This window comes from Cuculus canorus, chromosome 12 (genome assembly GCF_017976375.1).
Source record: "Cuculus canorus isolate bCucCan1 chromosome 12, bCucCan1.pri, whole genome shotgun sequence".
NCBI lineage: Eukaryota > Metazoa > Chordata > Aves > Cuculiformes > Cuculidae > Cuculus > Cuculus canorus.
This window is the reverse complement of record NC_071412.1, coordinates 21,667,088-21,691,805: the sequence shown is the minus strand read 5'-3', so window position 1 is coordinate 21,691,805 and position 24,718 is coordinate 21,667,088. Positions and strand designations below refer to the sequence as shown.

At 41.3% G+C, this 24,718-nt stretch overlaps 1 protein-coding gene across 6 annotated transcripts in view; it reads right to left on the bottom strand.

Annotated features, from left to right (window-relative positions):
• The window catches only part of THSD4 (thrombospondin type 1 domain containing 4), a 262,813-nt gene that overhangs the window by 6,310 nt on the left and 231,785 nt on the right, over positions 1-24,718 (bottom strand). For all 6 annotated transcript variants that reach the window (XM_054077699.1, XM_054077701.1, XM_009555335.2 and 3 more), the window contains 9 exons: positions 22,454-22,629; positions 18,952-19,048; positions 17,791-18,033; positions 14,947-15,076; positions 13,144-13,348; positions 12,141-12,314; positions 5,038-5,211; positions 2,309-2,488; positions 74-218 (listed from right to left, as the gene is read on the bottom strand). In XM_054077699.1, the coding sequence (XP_053933674.1) occupies positions 74-218; positions 2,309-2,488; positions 5,038-5,211; positions 12,141-12,314; positions 13,144-13,348; positions 14,947-15,076; positions 17,791-18,033; positions 18,952-19,048; positions 22,454-22,629 (1,524 nt within the window). The remainder of the gene's footprint in view (positions 1-73; positions 219-2,308; positions 2,489-5,037; positions 5,212-12,140; positions 12,315-13,143; positions 13,349-14,946; positions 15,077-17,790; positions 18,034-18,951; positions 19,049-22,453; positions 22,630-24,718) is intronic.

The window sequence follows — 24,718 nt, the reverse complement described above, 5'->3', positions numbered from 1 at the left end:
TCAGCAAGATTATTAAATATTTCCTCCACTAGATGGAGTTCCGTAGTTAAAACAGAACCTTCCTCGTCCTTACCTATTTCAGGAATACAATCTTGTGTGTTACACGGTTCTTTTTCTTCAGGTTTGAGCTGTGGGTCACAGTGGGTACTGGCTGTCATGTCATCCGATAGACATCGTACCTCTCGGACCCGAAATCCGCCTTCACAGGACTTGGAACACTGAAACACAAAAGCTGAGGTTCATGAAGACCATATGAGATGCGCCAATACAGAAAGAAAACAATGGGAACCTCAAAGCCAGACCCAGGTACCACCGCGGCCTTTCATCAACTTCACCACATCTGTTGGTTTTTTGCTCTCTAACCACAAGGTCCTTAACATACAGGTGCAATTTCCTTAAAGTTCAAGAAGATTTTTGACCACAGGGGCAACAACTGGACAACTAGATGTAGTAGACACTGTGCAACTGAAAGCTCACTAGGTTATTTCCCTTTCTGGTTTTATTAGTTAGCTTCTTGCTTCTCTAATTAGTCTTTTTCTTCTCTGTTTATTTATGCATGTCTCCCAAATCCACTCTTTCCATAGTGTTCACATTTCTTTAAGAACTCCTTCCTCTGACCTGGACTGCTCGACCGCACTGGCCTCCACTGTCCCTCTGCCTCCATTTATATACAAACAGGAATAATTTTAATTGCCTCTTTTTTCTAGCGCTCAATTATTTTTCACTCCTTGGTTCACAACAATTTTACTGAGCATTATAGGCTTCTTTGAATTTCTAAAGAAAATATTTCTGTGCTCCTTCAAACTGTTCTGAAGCCAGAGACTTTTGTACTTGCTTGTCACAGTGTTTTTAAAGCCAATTATTACACATTTCTGCCCATACTGAAGCAAATCCCCTGTTGACTTCAAGATTTGCCTGAGTGAGGTCTCTAAGATTTGGCTGACTGTCCAGTTTGACCTAAATGCTCACAAACTTAATTAAACCTGGGTCATTTATCATGATTAAAATCTTAATAGCCCCAAACTAGTAAGAATGTTTTCTTTCTGACTTTTTTTGGCATAATTATTTCTTTTCCTAACATTGCAAAAACAACTTATCGCTATTACAAAATCAGACATTATCGTAAACTAACTAAAATATTCTCCCTAATATAGTCTTAAATTGCTCTTTCATCTTTAAATACAACCTTTCCTCATTTTAGAATAGATGTAGCCATGTAGTGACACTAACAGAACGCTCAGTTTTTCACATAATTATTCTTGTCACATGCCTGTATAGAATATTGCAATTATCACACATCCAACAATAATAACTTCAGCTCTGGTTTGTGGAAAGCTTAAGCAGTTAAAATGGAATGAAGACAGAATTTACATGTTACTCACAACACGCTGTAGACAACCCCCGTCATTCTGTATTAGCCAGCCCTTGACCGAGAGGCCGAGCCGTTATCCTAGGTCATATAAAACGGCCGCTGACGATACGACCGGACAGTTTCAAAACCTAGTACAGGGGCTTTGAATCGGCTCTTCTGCTCCCAGCTAACCCCATAATCCTTTCTCTTGTGGTCTAACAGTCAGAAATACCACTCAGTTCGTTGATAACAGTAACAATACCAGAAGGAGAACTGGAAACCACTTCAAATACGATCTTGTAAACCTCTGCTGGCGTACGGATTTGTTCCTACAGCGAAGATGGCCACAAAGGCTTAGCCCTTTAAGAATTTTCAGACACCGCTTCTTAGCAAGTGAGCACTTAAACAGTAACTGGGGATCTTTAAATACCTATCAGATTCTGAGTCTTAATGCCTTCTTTCTTCTGTGCCCCCCAAAGAGAGCATGTTTTCGCTTTCAGAAGGCATCTATCTGCTGCTTTCTACGGATGCAGACAGCTGTATCTCTCGTGGCTGCACACCGGCATGTTCACGTTCGAAAATGAGTTTGCTCGTGGGTTTGCTAAGGGGAAGCTATTCATTCTAAACTAAGAGCTCAGTAAAGAATCTGAAGAATTTCTGTCAACATCTACATAGTGTCAGGATGAGGCAAACCAACGCCATAAACCACGATGATTCTTGGAAGGAGAGATCAGCAATGAAAAGACAACTAGGCAGGGCTTCAAGATCCTTCCTGGTCAAGATCCTTCCTTCCCTGGGTACTAAAGAGTGTGCTTTCTTTGCAGCATCTCTCCCGTGCCAGGTTGAGGTAATTTCACCATCAATGGTTTTATCCAAATGGTGTCGCCTTTCAATATGCATGGAAAAAGATGTATTATATCAAAGAAAACTAGAAACAGAAAAGCATAATAGACTTACTGTGCTCCATTCTGTATGAAACCATTTAGATCCACAGGGTTTGAGGTAGCAGGATTGCTGGCTGGGAGGTTTTTCCAAATATGAGCATTCATAGGGGTTCAAAACATCAAAATTGCCCTCAGTTTTCCTAACACAAATAACTTCTCTCTGTTGAGTTCCACTGCCACATTCACTAGAGCACTGCATCAGAGAACAACAACAAAAAAAAGTGGTGGAATTTGTTATTCTACTTAAGTCCTTCAACTTGTTTCCAAAGTAACATGTTTCTCTCCATTGTTTCTGAAATAAAAACAACACAAACACACGTGCATGTTCAATTAATAATCAAACAGAAAAATCTGTAATGTTTTGTTTATTCCCTATTCTTGGACATACACCTAAGCACTAACACCCAAACTCTGTTTCCTTAATTTTATATGTTCTTTCCTCAGTAAAATGAACTTAACTGCATCCTTCCTTCCATCACTGGCAAATGTATGACTTGAAAAGAAAGGAAAAGGGTAAAGTATTCCTTACGTTCCCATGGTAGGGTTTTTATCCCTCAAAACCAGGACAGCAGCCTAGATAAACCTGGGGTTATTATCGTTATTTGTGTGCAGCACTAACAGCACCCAGCAGTCCCAGGTAGGAACCAAGACAGGAAAATGCTCAAGGAAACAGTAACCACTTAATTCATCAAGTGACTACTGACTGTAAGCGTCAGGTATTACTTATTTAATATTTAATCTTAAAACAGGTTACAGCAGTTAAAACTGTACTTGTATGAATTTTTATTCCATGTGGTACCATGGGCTGAAAACATATTTCTAATTATTTTTCTGAGGAAAAAGACTCATGCCTTGAGTGTGCTTTCGGAGAAATCTAGAAGAATAGTTTTACCTGTAGCTACAAAAAGAACCTGATATTTATTTTTCTGAGAAAAAGAGCAGCATAACTCTCTTTCTCCATAAACAGTGCTCGTGCTCCTTGCTGAACCAGGACTGTACGCCCTGCGCCGAACCTTTGGGGGTTATAAGGTTAGAGCGTGGCTTTGCAGCTTTACAAATCCCCACATTCTGTGGGGTTTTCAGAAAATGTCTTTTTCTGCCAGGGCATTCTTTTCACGTTTGCATGTATCTACACGCCGCAGTGTTGGTTCCAGGGGAATTTGACTCTCGTGGACTCTTACTGCCCATTTAAAGGTTAAATACGCACACAATACTGTTCCTGGCACTTGTAAAAAGGCTTTTGGATGATGATTCCATATCATCATATGGTTTCTAACATATTGGTTTCTACTTTGCGTAAAGGACTATGATTTTCAAAGGCTTTTTCTAGCCTAAACCAATCAAATGTTATTAAAAGTGGGGATTTTGTTTATATTTTGGGTGGAGCTTAGGATCCCTTTACCAGACACCCACAAAACCCTTGAGCTGAATGAAGAACCATGAGATGAATGCACTCAAGTAAATTCCACAGTCTCCAACTCTCCTGCCCTTTCGTTAGCACTGAACATCTCTCTTTTAATGGTTGCTCCAAAAGACAGTATCGTAACATTCGGCCGTCGGTCTAGCGGAGGAGGTTGGTATGATTGACGCTGTCAGACGCTTCTTTCAGGTAACACACAGCAAAGACTTTGTGCCCTTGGTGGCATCAACCAACTCACTCTCATGCAAAGGAAGAAGGTGAATTAGCTTAAAAAAAAAACCCAGAAATTGCGGAAACTTTCCTATTTACAACAGAATGGGGAGAGTTCGGATGACCTTAGTGAAGACTTCTGTCTGTGCAAGAGTGGATACAGAGCTCCTATTCACCTTCCCGGAGTGGGGGAAGTAACGAGGCTCTGCTATTAGGAAACAGCAGCTAGGGTATGTTTTTAATCTGAATTTGTTATTGCACTTATACAATGCAAATAATTGTCACTTACACTTGAAAGCATTAGCATGGTAGTAGCCCTGTAATCTCCATCTCAGCTGTACCAGTTTAATTTCCAACTCCTTATCATCTGGAAGGATCTTGGAATATGAAATGCAGCGAGTTAACAGCACAGCCAAGAGACTTTTCCCTAAAAACTCGATGAAGTGCTGGTATCAGCTGTCTCAAAAACTCTCTAGGCTATGTGAGAACCTACACCAGGGGACATAAACGTCTGGGCACCAGCTGACAGCTGCTGAAATGCCTTTATTCCTGACAGCAGAAATGCTTGCTTAGAATGAGAACGACTGAAATGTGGATCAAGGGAAGAGTTTACTTTGAGGAAAGAGCATCAGGATATGGCCATTAACCAAACTCTGTTCTTTCAGCACAAAAATACTGAAGCTTAGGTATCTTTTTTTAATCTGATTTATCTTCTGGACATTTCCTTCAGATATATGGATATATGGATATATATCCCTGCAAGAATGCATGATCACAAAGGTGCTACTTTAGAACACTTTAGCGTTCACCTGAATATGCTGAGCAGCTTTCTTGTCATCTTTCATCTTATAAATACACCGGGTCAGTAGATGTGAAATAGAAATTAAGGTACATAGGAAGAGAAGAACAAAACCTTACTTTCATCAAAGTCAAAAAACAGCAGGTGCTGAGAGGTATTGGACATCGACTTGGCAAAATACAGAAAAAAAATTCCAAATATTCCACAGAGATGTAGAAATACCTTATGGCACACATCGGCATTGCACAAAATAACATTTTTATAATTAAAATACCAGCAGAAAGCAAATACTTATGTTAGCTCTAGAGCTTACCTGTGTCCAGCCCCCGGCAAACCATTCCACTTTGCCAGCACAGGGTCCATTATTACAGGTGGTTGTTTCAGAGGGTCTGTTATTGCCGCAGCCTTCCAGAGGCAAACTGCTGACGTGGTTCGTCATGCAAACCACTGAACGCGTACGGACTCCATCGCCACACTCAGCAGAACACTGGGGAGCAAAAGACGGAACACATTCACTCATCCATCCTCCAGACGGCCCAATGAAATGAGGAGAAGCAACAATCACGAGAAAGAAATGAATTTACACAAAGTCGATTATTTCTACTTGTAATTCAGCTGTAGCAAACCATCTTGCAGTTTCATGCTTCATACTACTACGAGTACCAACTGTCCTTTACAGACAAATGAAAGAAACTGAAGGATTAAGAAAGAAATCTATTTTTATAGCTTTTTATTAGCTTCCGTACTTTTCCTTCCTTCTTCCTGTCTGTAAATTCTTTCAGGTTTCATTTTATTCATCTTTTTGCATACCAATTAATTGATCTGAGAAGGCAACTAAGCCCATTTCAAACCGATCACTGCTATTTAAGCTGACTGTTTAACTTCGCCCCAGTTAAAGTTACCTTTCAAACCCACTGTACAGAAGTAAATTTTGTAGCTGTTAATATTTTACCCTTCCAAGTATGTTCAACTACACTATGCACAGAGAACTATGCATACACTCTGCAAATACTTCTTTATTTCTAAGTAATTTCTATTTGACAATCTCATTTGCTTTTCTGCTTTGCAAACCAGAGGTGGGAACAAGTTTAGTCTATAAAGTCATCCAGAAAACCTCCATAGTCTTATGCTTTAAATGATTATGCACGAACATATCAAATAACAAAGGAAATAACGAATGGGAAGGTACAGGGTTGTTCCACCCTCTGCTCTAAGATTTTACTACCGATTAACTACCCTCAAAGGATTTACAAAGCAAACTTAAACTTGGAAGTTCCTGTGTGAAGTATTTGTTTTTTTCATGTTTTCTTATTCCTTTCAGTAAAAGTCTTCCATGTAAAAGCCGTGATTTCCAAAGCCCAAAGCAGGGAGTAGTGAGCATTGGATAATGAATCTTCTTCCTTTGGTTTTCACAACTCACACACCCACTACTTTCAATTTTGTGCCATTGATTTGTTGCATTAAAACCTAGTAACTTCCATAACCTAACACTGTATGACACCAGGAACCTTCACAAGTTGCAATTTCCCTGTTCTGGTCCTATTATTAAAGGTATTTTGTTTCACTCTCTTATTTTAATTGGCAGAAATTCCTCTGAAACCTTAGTCTGTGGAACACCCTCCCTACTTTTACAGAGTCTGCCGTTTCTCCTCTTCCCGAGGTCCTTTCCTCCAGAGTTCAGTTTCAGAAGCTTTCCATTCCCATTAAAAAACTAAAAATAGAAAGCCGCTAATGCCGTGCTCTGATAGTTGTCAGAGAACAACTGCAACGGCAGCCCAGGAAGGTAAGGCTGCCTCCTGCAAACCTGGAAGGCAGCAAGTGCAAGTTTGGACCTTTGTCAGAGCCACAGGGCACGGTGGAGCGAAGATGCCCTTTCGCAGCGGCAGCTCCTTCCACTGCCATACTCCGTACCCTCAACTGGGGCAACAGACCGCAGATATGCCCGAACTGGAACCTCCTTTCAGCCAGGTCTCGGCAGCACTGCCAGCCTTAGTTACATTTTTACAGTTTTAACTAAAAACCAGTTGAGTTCCAGCCCCAATTTGTGCGGGATTTCTGTCTACCACCCTTTATTCTTTGTCATCTTAATTATTCCTCGCAAGATAATAAAGATTTTTATGAATCAACCTCCTGCGGTTACACCACTGCGAAAAATAAAGATCGATGCTTGAAATACGTGTATGAAACTCCTTGGCGTTATTTGACCTACTCTGAGAAAATCCTTCTCAGAAGGGATTTTAGAAGGATTATGTAACCTTTGTTTTCCCAATAATAAACTAAGAATTGTATTTCAAAAGCTGACTCCTGCTGCCGTTCCAAGACTGGAGGCAGAGTTTCAAAGGACACAGAGCCGTTGAGAGCAGCCTTGATTTCTTTAAAACAAACCAAAACAAAAAAAGTACAGAAGGGGGTGGGTAGTCAGAAATATCCTTATGTATTGCCAAGACACTTTCTAATATCTGGATTTAAATGATTTCCCTGACGAGTGTGTGTATGCACAGGATCGGTGCCGTATCACTACTCAAACCGTCCCCATATTTAGTTTAGCAGATTCACGGTATCCCTCCAAGGTAATAACAGTTTTGAAATAGCTCCAGCTGGATCAGGATCGCTTCTACATCCGCACCGTTATGTTCTTCATATGCAGTTGGTAACACGGTGGGTTCCAATGCTCTCTTAATGCAGTAACATCAGGGAACAGGCTTCTGCGCTTCTCTGGGTCACTGAGCATCGCTTGCCTTGTGAGCTGCAAGGACTCCACGTGCCTCGTCGACACGGAGCAGCCCAGCAACAGTTGGCTGTATCCGACCCTGGGTACTGTCCCCAGACCTGATCCGTGGACAGATTTCCCACCTCGACCTTGGACCCACCTCACCACCATGATCTTACCTCGCCTGATAACCTGGACTCTGGTTTGCTCTGCCTGCCACCTGCGAGCGGGCCCTGCTGGCCTAACTGGGATCCTGTGGGCCCTCGCTGGCAAGACTCCTCCCTGCCATGCAGACTTTCATATGCTGATTTTCATCTAAAACAGCTGAATTGTGGCAAAGAGAGATCAGCTCAAGAGAAGAAACCAGAAACCTCTGTAGGTCTTGGCCACCCTTCTGTCGGTGTCTCCTTCAAAACTCCCCGTTAGCTTCAGGAGAATGGAACTGGAGAGTTTCACTGCAAATCATGAAGTGAATTACAAATTCATTCATAAAGAACGCAGAACTTCTATTTCCATATGATTCTCACAAGAAATCAATGGAAAGAGGTATTCGAGCTTGTTTTCATTTTATACTGTAAAAACAAATAAATAGTGGTAATAAAAAATAGCAAAATGCCTGCACAAGCTCCACGGTGGTCTCTTTTCCTTTGTTTTTTTTTCCCAGGATCCAGGAGATTTTACGTGAGCTATTTTACGTAAGCTATCCAGATTTAAATAACAAACAGTGAAAGAAGAGTGTGAGCTACACTATCACTGGTGGTTCTACACCTGACTGGTCAACAAACCCACCTGTACCTGTTAGGTAATGCTTTAGAATTGGGAGGAATAAAGTGCTGGTTTTTATGAAGCTAATGCAGTTCTCTAATGGAGGATATTATAGAAGCATCGCTGTTACTCCTTTTAATGAAGAGTGCAAGCCAAAGCATGAATTTGATCTGTTTGGATTTTGTTCCCTGATGTGCAGCATTTTTTCTTTCTTCCCGAGATTTTATTTTGGCCTCAGAACCTCATTAACATCTAAGAACTGTTTGTATTTTGGCTTCTTTTCTCAGTATGCTCTAAACATAAAATGAGAAACAAATGAACAGAGGGGATGGCAATGAGGAATAAACAAAAATGCAAGAGGGGAATGCTCCGGTTAACTGGAAGGAAACACGGGTGAGTCTCCCATTGCTGTAAATCAGGAGATGCCGTTTCCCGCTTCTGACCCACAGGAGAAGTAAACCTCCCAGCAATTAGAGCCGTCAAAGAATCAGTCATGTGAGATGTTTGCAAGAATCTCATCTGCTCCCATCAATCCAACTTTGTTGGTAAGTTCAGTAAGGTTCACCAGCTTTACTCCACTGATTAATGGATGCAGTTTGGTGGAACTCTGCTGTTAGAACGCCATGAGACATCTTAAGAAAATTATGAGACAGGAAGCCATCTTTCTACAAACGCCCATAAAAATACCACAAAGGTTTGTCTAGACTCTCTATAATCAAATGGGTTTAAAGATCATCTACAAGACAAAGCCATGAAACTTAAGTTAATTCTCTTATTTATACTCAAGATAGAACAATAAATGTAAAGACAGGCACGTACAGGGTAAGATGAGTCTCACTTTGCCGCTAGAGACTACTGAGCTGTAATCGTTCCCACTGGAATGAGTAAAAGTGTCTGCTTCTCTCAAGGCTGAGCATGGAGGGTATCAGATCTACTGTTAGATCTACTTCAAAAACAAACAGCAGAGCACATACTTTTCAGAAAATAAGGGTTTGTATCTCAAGGATGCATCTTTCTCCTCCCCTCCCCTGTCCCCCTGTGCGCACAGTGTCTGTCCAACTCAGAAGCTCTGCAGGTAAAGGGGTGTGTAACGCACAGACAATGGACTCCGATACCTTTTTACCAAAATAACTCAGGTCAAGAACTGTTTTGTTTTAGGAACATGCAGAGTTTTTTAACTATTTAGGATTAATTATATGTATAAAGAATCAGTCTGTGCTGAAACTGAAACCAAGAAGGTCAATGCCATGGGGGAGAACAGGTGGGTCATAAAATACATAAATATATGTTGCTGGAAAACAGACGAGAGAACATGGTGAGAACATGGAGGTTTGATAAGTCCATTGCGGAAAGGGAAAGTATGTGCCTACCCGATCTCCGAGAGGCCTCTGGAAATCTCTACTCGCTGCATGTACAACAGGACATATTAAGTGTTTGCAAAATGGGTTCAGAAAGGTACAGGCCAGGCCTATTCTTATGGCTGTAACCAAGTTTGAACTCAACCCTTTCAAAGGTCCAACATTCTCAAAACTTGTAAGTTCTTTTACCTCCGATTTCTAGCCTCAGCTGAAATGTCAAAATACAACAGACAAGACTGCTCTGTGGTATTTCCAGCCGGGACTTGCAGTAGGCATGTAATAAATCTCACAAAGAAGGTCTGTTTCTTGTGGTATTTCCACCACAGCCTTACGGACTCAAGAGGTTTGAACAAGCTTTCTTTAAGCATCTGAACTTTAGGATGCTTATCTGAACCATTTGTGGTTGCCCACCGCCCATCTGTGCTTATTGCTGGAGTGTGGCTCGGCTTAAAGTACTTTCTAAAGAACTGTCTGGGGAAAATACACATGCAAAGACTTGGCAATGCAATGCCCGTTTCCATGCCCTGACATGGAAATCTCCCCGTCTTTCAACAGAAACACACTCCTCTACAAAGAAAGAGAGACTTCTGATCCTGAAAACCACCCCCTGAATGGCACAATAAGGAAGCAAATGCCCAAAGGCCTGACTTGGCAAAGCTGTCGACTCTTCCTACATTCCGCTGCCTTCCACCAGAATCACTGCCACTACACGTCTCTGAACATCCGCATTATAAGGTATGTGTCATCGAAGATTCTGCATATTCTAGCTTGAATCTGTTTTTTTTTCCTGAAATAAGCTGCTTATTCCATTCTCTTTGTGAAACAAACTGCAAACCCACTGCTGGCAGACGTGAGAGCGAATAATGCCAACTACAGCAGCAAGCATTTGGAAGAAATTAATTTGTACACTTACATAAGCTGAGAAGGTAAAAAATTCATTCTTTACTCTCTGACCCTGAAATGCTTGCGGTAAGAAAAAACTCCATTTTCCACATCACCTGCTTCACTTTTATGTCTCATTTAATACATTTAAATAGGCATAACAACATTCTACGGTCATAACCTTCAGCTACAGAAGATACTTTTAATTCTGCAGAGGACAAAATATCACTGTAGAATAATGAAGAAAACTTCAATACTCAAGTCTTCACTGGAACGTCTGTGCTTTATGTGGTGGAACTGCAGCAGCCGATAGCAGCTGGGCCAGCTATTTCAAGAAAGATGTCTTTGAGAATAGAACGCCTTTTCCTCTCTTACTTGTAAAACATCACTTTAATAGCACTGTACGAAGAACAGCTCTACAAGCCAACAAAAAGGCACTGCACTCCCTTTGCACCAACACCTGTGCTCTACCCAGTGGCTTTTCTGCCCCTGCTATGCCAGAGCTGCTGAATTCACTGAAGGAATAACAGCTGGGGAAAAAAGTTCCAATGGCAACAACAAAGATTTATTAGTGTGTAATATTTTTTTTTAGATAAATCTATTTGAATTGTCTGGAGGCTGAACATTTTGCAGGGTTTAATTGTAGCAAGAGCCTGATCAGCCTATTTAAAATTACATGACGTACCAAGTACCTGTCATTCTGTCCCACTCGTGAAGTTCCTCCACCTCCGCAGCTAAAATATGTCGGAAATCTTCCAAGTATCAGAACTCATGCATAACCTACGAGCCAGACCTTCCTAGCTTTCACAGATACTGCCACAAAATGATCTAAATAATGGATCTGTGGAGTTATGAATAAATTATGTTATTTGCCTGCCAAAACAACCAGTCAAAGACAAGGGGCATGCAATTAGGTTATCACATACTGAAGGCTCAACTTCTCTACAGATGAAATTGCTATCCAAGCATCCCCAAGAGGGGCCAAAATACCAGGATTTTCTCAGTGCATGTCTTTAGGTCTTGTAATAAAAACATTTAAATATTACTGCTGAACAACAACTCTGAGCCCAATCATGAAACAAGGTAAATCACTATATTGTTTATTGTTTTCATGTGGAGAATCTCACTCACTGGAATAAAAAGAAAAATACATCCATGTTCACCAAGTACAAAAGCCTGAACATAGAGTGGTTTGGGTTGGAAGGCACTTTAAAGATCATCCAGTTCCAACTGTCATGGGCAGAGACACCTCCCGCTAGGCTTTGCTTGTGTCTATGAAGTTTTCACTGCTATAGGATAATTGGTTTATGGCTTGAACTCAAACCCAGACATCAGGCCTCAAACCTCCATCCCTTGAAGAAACAGTAGCTAATCTTTTAGAGGCTAGATCTTGTGAGTCAGGGCTAAGCAAGGCAGAATAATAAATCTCAGCACACTCAACATTTTCAGACACAGAGGCAATTCTTAATCCAGATGTTTGGCCATGTACCCACATGCTTGCCCTTTCTTATGCATTCTTGTATCGAGCAAACTCTCTTGAGATCATATTTTTTGCTTGTTTGCTCTTGCCTGTTTAAGACAAGGACAAATATGGAAAACCAGATCACTCCTCTTATGGGTGCACAGATGCATATTTTTCATTCTGATGCACCTAAGCTGTTTTAGAAGATTTGGCAGGACGAAGATAACGAGAAGCCTTACCCTGTCACTCCACTCTGTCAGGAACCAGCTCTTAGCACAGGGACCCATGTCACAGTTCTCAATATCATTTGGCCGCAGCTTCATGTTACACTCCTCATCATCAACAACATCCCCAAGATTGCTGACACATTTCACATCCCTGGTCCTCTGCCCCACTCCACAAGGCACCGAACACTGTAAGAAAACGGAGGTTGCATCAGGATTGTGTGTAAGAACTGCGGTGGTTTATCAGGGAGCTGGGAATGTACAGCCTGTTCACTCCTGCCAAGACATCCACAGAAGCTTTAGAACTGTTCTAGATTGCTAGGAATAAGGAATAAACACACATTAGTGGTTTTAAATCATGTTCTCAGTCTGTAGTATTCTACAGTATAATATGCAGATAGATTTGGAAAACATAAAATTATACGCTATCTCCAACAGGCCGCTGCACCTTATCAAAATAACTGCTGCTATCGGAACAGCAGGCTGACATATCCTGTGTCATTCTGATCTTGCCCTAAGCAGACATGAAGCAAAAGAAACGTAAAGAAACATTTCTGAACCCTTCTTATAAGTAAAGGCTGTCTTTTCCTGCTCTCTTCTTCAACCTCAGAGAGCACTGGCAGCTACTGATACTTTGCCTGACGATGTAAAGCATCCAGATCCTGAAGCAAGATGAGAACATGATTTTCTGCCTTTAGACATAAAATGCTTCTATCAGGACTCTCCGAACTCCATACAGTATTTAAAAAAACGTTGCTCAGAAAGGTTGTGTACTTCTGTACCCACGTGTGTGGGTTTTGTACTATTCAATCACTGGTTTTCAGCTGCAATCTGGTTACGAATAGTAAACTTTATTGAGCAGGGTTTTCTTGAACTAAGATTCACCTATTTCCTAGGCTTTTCACATTCCACTTCCCTGTTTTGGAAAAACACCAAATTTTATGTTTTATTAGTGATACTTGGAAGAAAATCCTTATTCTTTTCTGAGGTCTGCACCAAATTAGTCCATGAGACTTACCGAAGTCCACTCTGTCCTGATCTGCCATTCACTGCAGATCTTCAGCTGGCAGGTGCTGGTGGTCTCTGGCTTTTCCAGGTGATGGCAGCGGTATTGCTGAACTGTCAAGGTGCGATTGGCGTACATTTGCCGGCACAAGATCTGTCGATGCTGCATGCCAAGGCCACAGGTTTTGCTGCACTCAGACCACTCCCCTATGTCCCAGCTAAGGAAAAACAAAGGACATAGGTTTTTTCAGTAAAGATTTCTCTAATACTAAACTAAACAGAACTCGAATGACACGATTGTGATGCTGGTACAGAATCCTATAAAACAACACTTAAGCCTCTCCATGCATAACTCAATCCTTTTATGAAGACAACGTTATATACTTGTAACCAGTCTACTTGCAGTGGCTGATAATAATAAACAAGCGTACAGGTGCACATTTCACAGTTTCAAGACATATTACAAACATTAATTAAGCTGAGAATAGCTGTTTGTTTTTTAAAGAATCTACCTGTAATATCTATTAATGGCACTTCCCCAAAATTTAAGGTATGCTGCATGAAATTTTTCTGCAGCAAAGGCTCTAAGAAATGACAATACCACAGAAATCACATCCGGGCATTCATTCATCCCTCAGTAATGCTGAAATAGCAAATGATAAGCAATGCATACATCAATTTAATTTTAGAAATGAAAAAATCCCTAGATATTATTTTTCTCATTCCAAGTCTGACTGTATTTATTTAATCACTTTTGTATAAACATCATTTTCCCCTTTCAGCTTTCATTTCAAGCATGAAGACATATACACATAAAGGATAATCTGAACCGTTCACACATTTTATTTCAGAACTGTTGTGGAAAGAAAGTGAAGTCTCTGTATTCTTTTTAATAAACATTTACATATCTTTGTTTATATTTGTGATATTATCCTGCACAAACAAATGAAGCTGAAATAACATGGCTTGTTAGGGGGAAATAAAAGGTGACAAAAATGCTTGGAGAGAGAAGACATCTCCAAGTAAACAGATTCAGAAGCTCCTGAGTATCTAATATGCACTTTCCATGGGAAAAGGATTGGTTACTCGCTGCTCAGAAGAATGTAACCACAAGAGAGATGGAAAATACAGCTGCTGACCTGAAATAAAGCTGCTACAATGGCAATCAGGTTTAACCCTTTTCTCTTCTTGGTATACACCACAGTGAACTTTTCTTTTTTGACCATTTAAAAGAAGCTGCTTACCCAACCGTCACAAGCTCCTGAAGGCAAGTGGCTTTTCAGAAGGAAATCACACCTGAGCCGGTTGTGTTAGTGTGCTGGAAACAAGGGCTTCAGAACCCAGTTTTGAGTTAAAGAACTACTGAGTTCCAGGAAAGAGAGATGATGTTTATGATACTATCAGCCTAATCTCATCTTTAAACATGACACCATGGAATGAACGGGTGGGTACTGCAGCCCACGGCGATACAACCTACGGAGCTTCTTCTTTAGACAGGTGTATGCAGGAGCCCCCCCTGAACAAACGGTCCCCACAGAGAGACCACGTACGGCGTGCGGGACTGAACAATGACATCGATTCTGAGAAATTACTACACTTGTTATCAACTTCTCGTTTGTTTCCTCTGACTCCTCTTGCTCCCTGTGAAGGGGAAGAAGGCCACCAACAACCAAGGAAAAAATATCCACTATGCTTTCTGACATAAATGCATAGTCCTTAGAGGTTCAAACTAGCTTCCGACTTAGAACGGCCTCTGGCACGTGCAGAACTCAGTAACATTGCCTTATTTCACTTGACTTAAATTGCAATATCTTACAAAGCTGGACATGGGAAGAGGTTGCAGGCCTCCTCTTCTGGAACGGGTTTGGTGCTGCTGTCACAGTAACTCTCAGACACCTCCTCATGAGTGATTCTGTTGACGCAGTGGAAAACTGGGTACTGTGACCCTGAAATGAAGAAGAAAATTAGGTGATGCACTGCAAAGGACTCTGCAGTATAAGCTGTAACAGTAGCATCCAGCACTGATGTGGAAAGGAAGAGGGGAATTTACAACAGGAAATATAGCCTCTTTATCTAAAACTTCCAAATGTGAGAGCTGAATGCTGTACTATTAAGGAAAGCCTTTAGTATATAGAAAGTATAGCACAGCATTGCAGGAAAGGCTGAGAAAACTTGCTCCTGGGCCTGCAGGAGACCTTCGCAGTGCAGAGAGTACAAACAAGTTTAAAAAAACGCAGCCAAGCAGCTGCTAAATACAGGCTTGAGAGGAGGAAAAATTTAGCAGTCATTCTGTTGTACTTCTGGAAAGACACAGAGTATCCTGACTGTGCGGGGCTGAGGTCAGAAAAGGCACGGCCCACCTGGAGTTGAATCTGACAAGGAAGGTGAGAGGCAGTTCTACAGGTACGTGAACAGCAAAGGAAGACTAGGAAAAAAATTCTGTTTAGGAAGAAGTTCTTTCTAAAAAGCAGTATGACAAAAGTCCGCTGATTCTCTGCCACGTTTCTGCCATGTGAAGTGGCCACAACCCCTCCTCTCACTGTGGTACAGCAATGGCAAGGAAACCTCCATGGTAACGGGAGGATGGCTTGTTTTTCCAAGTCAAAATTTTAGTGGAAAATGCTTTGAAATCTCACAGCTTTTCATCAAAACTGTTAAGTTAACCTTCCTTTTTCCTTAGGTAGCACAAAAATAATTCTACTTTACTTCTCCTTCCAGCTTAAAATTTCCTAACATTATTTAGCCTGGACAGGTTCACTCTGGAAAAAAAAAAGTAAATAGAAAATTAAGACTAAGTGTCATCTAAGAAATAAAGTAGCAGAAAAAAGGGCAACACGGAAAAAAGAAAACAGAAGAGTGTCCTATATTAAATCAAACAAAATTAAAACAAAGTCTTAAATAGTATAAGGTTACTTTCTGAGTTTTTTTCACTCCATTTTTATAAGCCTACATAACCTAGTTCAACTTGAAATGCCTTAGAGGCAGCAGAGATTCACAGAGGCTTCTCAACCAAGATCAGAAGGAATGTTCATACAGCCTCAACAGGGTCAGGATCCTGCTCTCAAGGTCCACTTTCTTTTGAATTGAACTTGGTCAGAACACACACATTCTACGAATATCAGGAAAAGAGATACTCATTTTTGACAGCTCTCTTCCTAAATTTCATAGAGTGAATTTAAGCTGTATAGGAGGCTGAAAGATATCCTTTGAATTCTGTTTTCCTACAATTTTGCTATCATCACCTGGACTCAGATTTCATTTCTATGACTGCCAATAGCTACCAGATCTCTGAAGAAATGGCAAGAACTACGTTCAAATGTCCATAAAGACCAAGGAAATACAACCAAGGCTTCTATGCTGTAAGGGAAGAACACGTTCACCCTGATGTGTTCCTGCAGCTGCATCGTACATTCCCCGGTTTGGCTACTGCCATTCACCACACACACGACAACGCAGACACTCTGCAGATGATACTCACTGATTGCTGTTAAACAATAATCAGGTGCAATTAAGGACTCTGCCCATATGACTTGTAGTGAGACACATAATGTATTTGAACACCAACCAAACTAATTCTGGTTTACATTCCCTCCTTTCCCCCTCAGAAAGGGTAACTTCAAGAAATCTTCCCACTTTTATAGGCTGTATTATAGCTCTAACACCTTTGCAGTAACTTCTCCAAGGAAAAAAGTTTTCTCAATATACTGGAAAGCAATTGTGACTGGTATCTATATTGCTGGATGTTTCTAGCTCTGTCTGCAGCTGTGACGCGTTCGCTCATCTGGCCTTGCACCAAATTCCCAAAGCGTCCTCTCAAACTAACGAGGAAGCAAATGTTCACAATGTACATGAACTGCTGACAGCCACCTGAGTTCTCTCACTGTCACACCTTTATTTCAAAGCTCTGCAATATTTTAGGTACAGTGATGGGTGAACAAAATTTTGCTTTCTCTATCACAAAAGCAGATTCTTCCAAATAATTCCTTGTGCTATGCATTATTGAATCTGGGGTCACTATGAATGTCTTAGGGCAGATTAATCTGGCAAGCTCAAAGCAGTGTATCCATCACATCCCCAAAGCTCATTCATCACCACTGCCTTTCCATCCCGCTTTCTTATTTCTCCCCTCAGTTTTCCCAAGTCACATTATTGCTGCTCCAGCAACATCCAATGAGGCAAAGATACAGCTGATGGGATCCCCATGAAACCTTCTCAATAAGATCAGAAAACTCTTGACAAAAACACAAAAAGCACCGAGGGTGTATCTGACAAAGCTGGAGAGGCCAAATGGAACGATAAAGAAGGCCAAAGAATGCTGTGGAAAGCAGCTCATAGAAAGCTATCAAAGGTGTGAGAAAGAGCGGCTTGACACAAAGTTCAGAAATATTTCCTTTCAGAGGCAAATACCATATATTTCCCTTCTCATTTACATACTTTATATCTCATACTTCTAAGTTTATTGTTTCTGCTGATTTAAATATAAGCACATAATAGTACCTGCCTTTTGCTTGTAAAATAACAGAAAACAACAGGTCTAGCAATGCTTTACGCATACAAGAGCTGCTGAACAGCCAAACTGCTTTTCCCCTCCATGCTTCTCCCATGCCAGAACCCTCCCATCCATCGTCTCTTTTCTGTGCATGGTGTATGAAGCACCCACCTTTTCCACACGTAGTACTGCACTCAGTTTTTCCAATCTGTTTCCAGTTGTATTCTCTGTTTTGCCTTGGTGGCTGCACAGCAGGCACGTGGTTTTCTGGCTGATGAGAAGGAAATCTTCCTGTCTGAATAACTGGGAAAGTTCCAGCTGGCTGTCCAGTGAGAGCATCAGTCTCCCTTCGCAAATCCTCATCCTCATGGTTTGTACTTTCTGGCATTCCTAACTGACCATTCAAGGGCTCCCCTGATGATGGACAATAACAACAATGTAAAAGAATGAGCCTCACTTGCAAACATCAGTCTGTCTTCATCCACTAATAATCCCAAATGGAGCATCTGTAAACTTGAAAACGGCTTTAATCTGCTACGCAGAGACCTCCTAATAGTGTCCTGCAAAGATTGGGGTTTTTTTGAACTAAGATAACCAAGACTCAGCTAGCAAACATGTTAAACCTTGAAGAATCTCCAAAGACACTGCAGAGTCAATGCACCCAGTGCCAGAACTTCCCAAAGCGTTTTTGCACCATGCTCTGTCCCCTGTGCCTCCCCGTGTCCCAGCGCAGCTGCTCCTTGTTACGAACAGACTGCAAACGCACTCAGGCATTTGTCGAGGCAAGTCACAAACATCAGAAGTATAATAGGACCAAACTTGCTTGCAAATTTCCTAATGTCCTTCAGAACTTCATGCCAGTACACAGAGCACAGATCACAGCTCAGTCGGGAGCACGAGCTGTCCACGTTCTGGCTTGGGAAGGCAACAGTTTTGTGTTTGATCCTCTTCAGTTGGGAGAGTAAAGAGAAGCTGCAAAGGGTTGTTCTAAAGTATTTCAAACTCTGAACAGAAAAATCATGGTCTATTTTATTTCTGAGAGGTGGTTACACCACTCCAGCTCACGCGAAGCCGTGGTTAACATTTTAACAACAAAACTGTTATTGAAAGTAGAAATATGTGACCAGATTCCCTGCTCCAGTATAAATAATCCCTCCTAGTATTAATTCACTGAAGTTATCAAATCTATGCAGATTTCTCTTTCAACGCATAGGGTGAAATTCTGGGCCTCGCCCAAATCAATGGCAGCATTTACATAAAATGGCATGAATTTCTCCAGTAGCTGATTAGGTAACGACATGTGTATAATAATAGGAAATAGCAGCATTTTACCTGGCCTCCTGTGAGCAAGCAATTGAGAACTAATGACATTGTCTCCTGGGATGATGTACTCATAATGTATGCCTGGGTTAGGCTGCTGGTGTATCATCTAAAAAGACAAAGAGCCATACATTCACTTCTTCCATTTGTTATATTACTAATGCTTAAATACATACTTGAACTGATCAACTACATAACATTATCAATGGTCAGGATAGAAACAATGGTTAACGACTGTGTCAAAAAATGAAAAAAAAAGGTATTTGTTTCTGGAAAACATGAGAAAATACAGGTGGCTACGTTGGCAAACGGAGCTGGTTTGTGAAAGCAGAGAAACTCTTTATCTCAACCTTTGAAAAGCTGCAATCTGACGTGCTGGGAGCCGAGGTGGGGCTGCGTGGGCAGCAGAGGCTCACGCCAGCCCACCGTGGCAGCAGAGACAGCCCTAAGGTCACTAACCACTCTCAGACGGAAGGAGCCTGACAGATATCTGAGCAAACATACGGAAGCAAAGCAGAGAAAAATAAATGCCATAGACCCCAACCCACAAATTTAGCCAACCGCCTTTCCCAGGGCTTATCAGCTGCACTTGAGCGCAGCATCTGCAGACAGCACACACATTTCATTTTGTGTGGACCCATCCGAGTGTTCCCTTCAACCGCCTCGGCACCGCGCAATGGAGACTCAGCGATCGGCGAGCCAGCGTTACTGATGTTATGTCATTCTCACCATATGCACTGCTCAATAAAGATCAAGTGAACGGATTCCGAAGGCCTATATGATACTTGAAGAGCACCTGTGCAACCCTCCTACATCCTTCCACGTTAATTTTCAACTGAATGGAGTAATGCAAGCTCGGACAGACTCCCACTGTTTCACTGCTAGCCACAACAACTCTATCAAAGTGTTCTTCATGAAACACAGGCAGGAACCATGCGCTTTTCTCCTTTAAATGTGAAAATGAAGCCGAGCAGTTCCAGAACGCTGCTGCACAGGCCCACGTGAGCCGACAGGAGCACAGCTCCGCAAGTCAGCGTCACCTCTTGTGTGCTCGTTTAAGCAGTGAGGCACAATAAGGCCTGAGCAAGAGATGACTTTGTGAACGCTACTGAGAACTCTCAGCAGCACAGTCCAGGCCCAGCTGAGAGCCTGAGCGCACTCACACTAGAAACGCAGCGATGCCATCAGCTGCTATGGTCACTACCTTAGCTTGGAGTACTTCAGCACTGCTTCTGCTGAGACTGCTGCTTCAGAAGCCCCAGCGCTCCGTGGGGACTGGTCTGGCAGAAGCCTCAGATCACACTTGAAGTTAAAGTACCTCTTTTAAAAACACACACCAAAAGCAAACAAGCCCAGAGCCTGCAGGAGCTCTTTAGTTCTGGGCCATAAAGAAAAGCGTCACGCTATGCCCATGGCTTTACGGCCCAGCAGAGCACGCTTACACTTCAAGGTTTCACTGAATTCGTAACACCAATTAACACCAGCTGGGGATTCAGACCTTTGTTTTTCCTTGTGTCAAAATTGCTCTTTCCTTGCCAAATATAATAGCTGTTCCTCTAAACTCTCGTCCCTCGGAGATCATTCCCTTCTCTGAGCCATCTAATGATGCACTGCCAGTAACATTTTTTGTAAGGGTTGGTCCTTCCCATGTCACTTTGTTATCCAAAAAACACACCCTGGTTGTGTTCAGTGCTCAGAGAGCTGAGCACAGCGAAGCTGACTTCAGCACCTCCCGCACCAGGACCCTGCTGTTAACATGGCTCCAGAACAGCTTTCCAACATTTCCCATGGTTTTCCCGTCACGTTTCTCAAAACAACTGACGGGCAAATCTTATAAAGGGCTTAAATGACGAAGTCCCCATGAATTGCCACAGCTTTCCTGCAGGAATACTTGGAATTATACAAGAGTTTCCTACACAGAGCATAAAGACTGTGAGTATGGATGAAAAGAGAATGACACGATTCAGGAACTACAAGATGGACTCTGAAAAAGGACATCTGTATCTGTGCAGCTACAAATTTCAGACCTGAAGAGAGAGCCTGTGACGTGCTGATGACTGATTTTCTTTCATCTAGCACACTATCCGTTTCTATCTTCCCATGCTATATTGAAAAAGACACTAAACTATCAGCTTATAATGGATTGTGGCACTCTGTATCTACAAGAAACGCCTCGGATAGGAGTTCAGTCAAATTAGATGTACCCATCCATAATAGCAGCCGCAGAGCAAAACTGATAAAGCTGTGCCCATCATGCAAAAGAACAAATTAAGCCTAAATTAAAACATTAAAATATGATAAATTTAAGCTTAAGGGGTTTTTATGGTATTACTTTGGAAATATCTCTTTGGTCTATTTCTTGATCTTTTTCTCTCGGTTCATTATGTATTAGGCATCAACCAGGTGACAATAAAAACTGAGGACCAAACTTCAGCTCACAGCATCCTGTAACCGCACAAGGGCACGTACAGTTTAAACCCATGGAGCTTGCATTGCAGAACCTAGAAGCCCAACCATTTAATCTTCCAGGCTTTTGCTAGTCTTAGGTTGCAATCAATCAGAAATTATCCAAAAGGAAGTAATGTTTGCATAATTATAATGTTGCTTTATTAAAACACTCTATTACAGATGGAGAATAACTTTACCAACATCCCACTTTTCCCAGCTGAGTAATCAGGGTACTTAGTATTGTTTTTTTTATGAAACAACCCAGCACACTCACTTTTACACCCTGCACTGCACTTCAGGGCAAAAAAGCTGTAGCTGGATGAAACAGTCATATCACCAGTTAACCTAGTTTTTTTCCACTGAATGGATTTTACCACGTGAAAGTGTATAATCTCAGAATGCCCCGTTTCTCTTTGAATAAGCTGTAATTAATTCCAGTTATATTTTTCATTTCAATATCATGCAGTAAAAACCCATCCCATCCGAAGTAAGCAGCTTTTTCAATGTGATGCCCCCCTCTCTGCCATAATTCATCTTTTCTCTTCCTTTCTCGAAGGGCTGTTCTCTCCTAGTGCAGCATCGCATTAAAACTGCCCTGCTTTGACTCCTACATTCTACAGTCTTTTGTACTTACGTCTCTTTTAAAGAAAACTGAGATGGTATCACTCTGTCAGAGGCCTTGTCTGATTTAGGGAGTTGCTTCTTTTCACTGTAAAATTAAACTACACCAAATTTGCTTGTGTAGGAAAGTATCCAGCAAAAATCCAGTTCACAAAAACCCCAGCCATTTGTACGCTTATCTCCATTTTACTGAAGAAGTAAAATTGGTTTTAGTGGCTCAGTAAAGACTGAGAGAAAAGGCTTCATTGCTATTTAGCTTTCCTATGATCTGGAGCAAGACAGAAGCCATAGCAAGCAGTAGTAAAATATCAAAAATAATGTTTTGGAATTAAAGGAACAAACCGGTAAAAAAGCCTTGGTGATAGATACAGTTTTAGTGGTGCATGTTAACAACAAACTGAACAGTTTTCCATCAGGAAGATTAATCTAAATACAAGAAACTTACATAGACATCAAGGACTTCATTTGTTGGACCATCAGCTAAAAACGACTCTCCTGCAGTGCTGGAGATTTCATTTGGGCGTTTATAAGTGAACATTGTCCCACCACCTTCATATCTCCCAGGCCGATCAATCGCCCAGTTTCCATTGATGATGGACCGTCCCGATCGACTCCGCAACGCTGTAGAGGACGGGGACAGAAACACAAGGGCTTTAATCAGAGGAAACCACCTTCACACACCGGTGCCCACTCCAATCCCCAGAGGTGCCGCACTCTGTTAGGTGTTCTCTGATGCCAGGGGATAAAGCTGTGTGGATATGGAAAATAACAGTAGTAGTTGTGCAATACCCTCAAGCTTAGGAAACTTTGTCCAAACACTTGGTAGGTTCATGCTGCAGGAAAAGAAATTCAAATCAAAGATAACTTGGAAGCCTTGCTCAACAGCTTCTCAGAGGTTGCCATGTGACTGTCAGCCAGCCGGCGGCATCCACTGGCCACCCACCCATGCCAAGGAAGCGGGTTTCCTCCATTTCCTTCCCACTGAATTGACTATTTTGTGATGTAGACAGAACAAAACCCAGAGGCACACAGAGGACACCAGTGCATTTTCCAGCGCAGAAGCACCAAACAGTTTAGGGATGCACAGATATCCTGGATTGCCAAATACTCCAGTTATTCTTCACGAAGCCTTTTGGCTACTCCCTCCATTTCCTTCTCAGAACATGATTTTTTTGCCAGCACATCTGCTGAGCCCCGATCTGCAGCGCTGCTGGGAATGATAAGCTCTCTGAAAACGCCAGTAGGTTCTGTTGTGTAAAGAAAAGTGACTTTGCAAACCAGATGCCAGCCAGGGAAGGACAAAAATATAGATTCAATAACGAGTTGTGCAGTGCATTCCCTTTGTCATCATGGGCAGGTCACTGACTAGTAGATGATGCCTCTTGTTCCTTCTTGTTCCTACTTCCTCTCTGCGCCCATATGATGATAATTTTAAGTCCTTAAGGTCAGAAACTCCTGCCACGTACATGTGCATAATTTTATGAAATACTACAGTTATATACTTTAAAATATAGTAATAACTCGAGGCTGAAGCCACATCAGATATTGCTTAAGTACACAGGAAAGATGTGGCCCTTTCTTCAAAGGATCTTCTCAAAGACATTTGATTTTATTACAAACGAATTTGCTTTTAATACAGATTTTAAAACAGACAACAAAATCTACTAGCAACCTCGGCTGTGCACTAGTTGGCAAGTTACTTTTTAACGCAAATTCAAGGTACGAGCTCTGAACTTACAAAAATTTAGGGTCAAGGCTCCAGTTATTCCAGAGACCGTTTCTTTGTCTCGACGCAACAATGTCAATACTGTTAAAATGCTCTCAGCATTATATACAACTACTGAAGCTGCTGGAAAAAAACTGTAAAAGCTTACACGCATGGCCTAAACGATGGGAAAGTAAATTTATGCCACTAATTCCAGAGTAATACACATTAGAGAAAAAACTTAAATTGCTCTTACACATTCCAGCCTGAATTAACTGAATTAATCAACAGAAGCAGTCTTTCCGCTTTTGTTGCAGGCTTCTTGGTAAAGAGAGCATCACTGTAATTGTGCGCTGAGAAATGATCACAAAATGTCAACGTAAAGGCACATTATACTAAGATTAAAAAAGACAGCAACAGACAACCACACTACAAATATCCTCGTTCTTTAATAGAATTAGTAATTTAAAGTACAATGCTATTGCCACATTTCAGTAATTTCAGTGTCAATGAAGTTTCAGTGTCAATCACTCCATTACAGCTCTCCAAGTACCTCCATGTTGAAAGAAAACCTTTGGTATTCAGAAAATGCCGTAGTTTTGTGGCTAAAATCTAAGATGTAGGAAGGTTAAGGATTAAAGCAGTTTATGACACATTAACAAAACTGTCCGTATGTATCATAAACATTAGTTGAAAAATATTTTATCCTACATCAGCCATGAAAATTGTATTGTCATTACTCATATGCTGCTGGGAAGAAAAATTACGGTTCATATACTACCGCATATGGGTTAAATATTATATCCATTCACGCTATTTACACGCTATTTACACTTGTTACATTTTAATTCAAACAACTGCAGAGAAAACTCTTCTGCAAAATTTCCTGGAGACTGCTTTTAAATTGTTTTTCAATATGGAACACTTCCTCAGCTTTACGATCTGAGAATTTTTTCTTATATTGCTACTAAACAAATAAAACAAATGAAGTATCAAGAGCTCAGA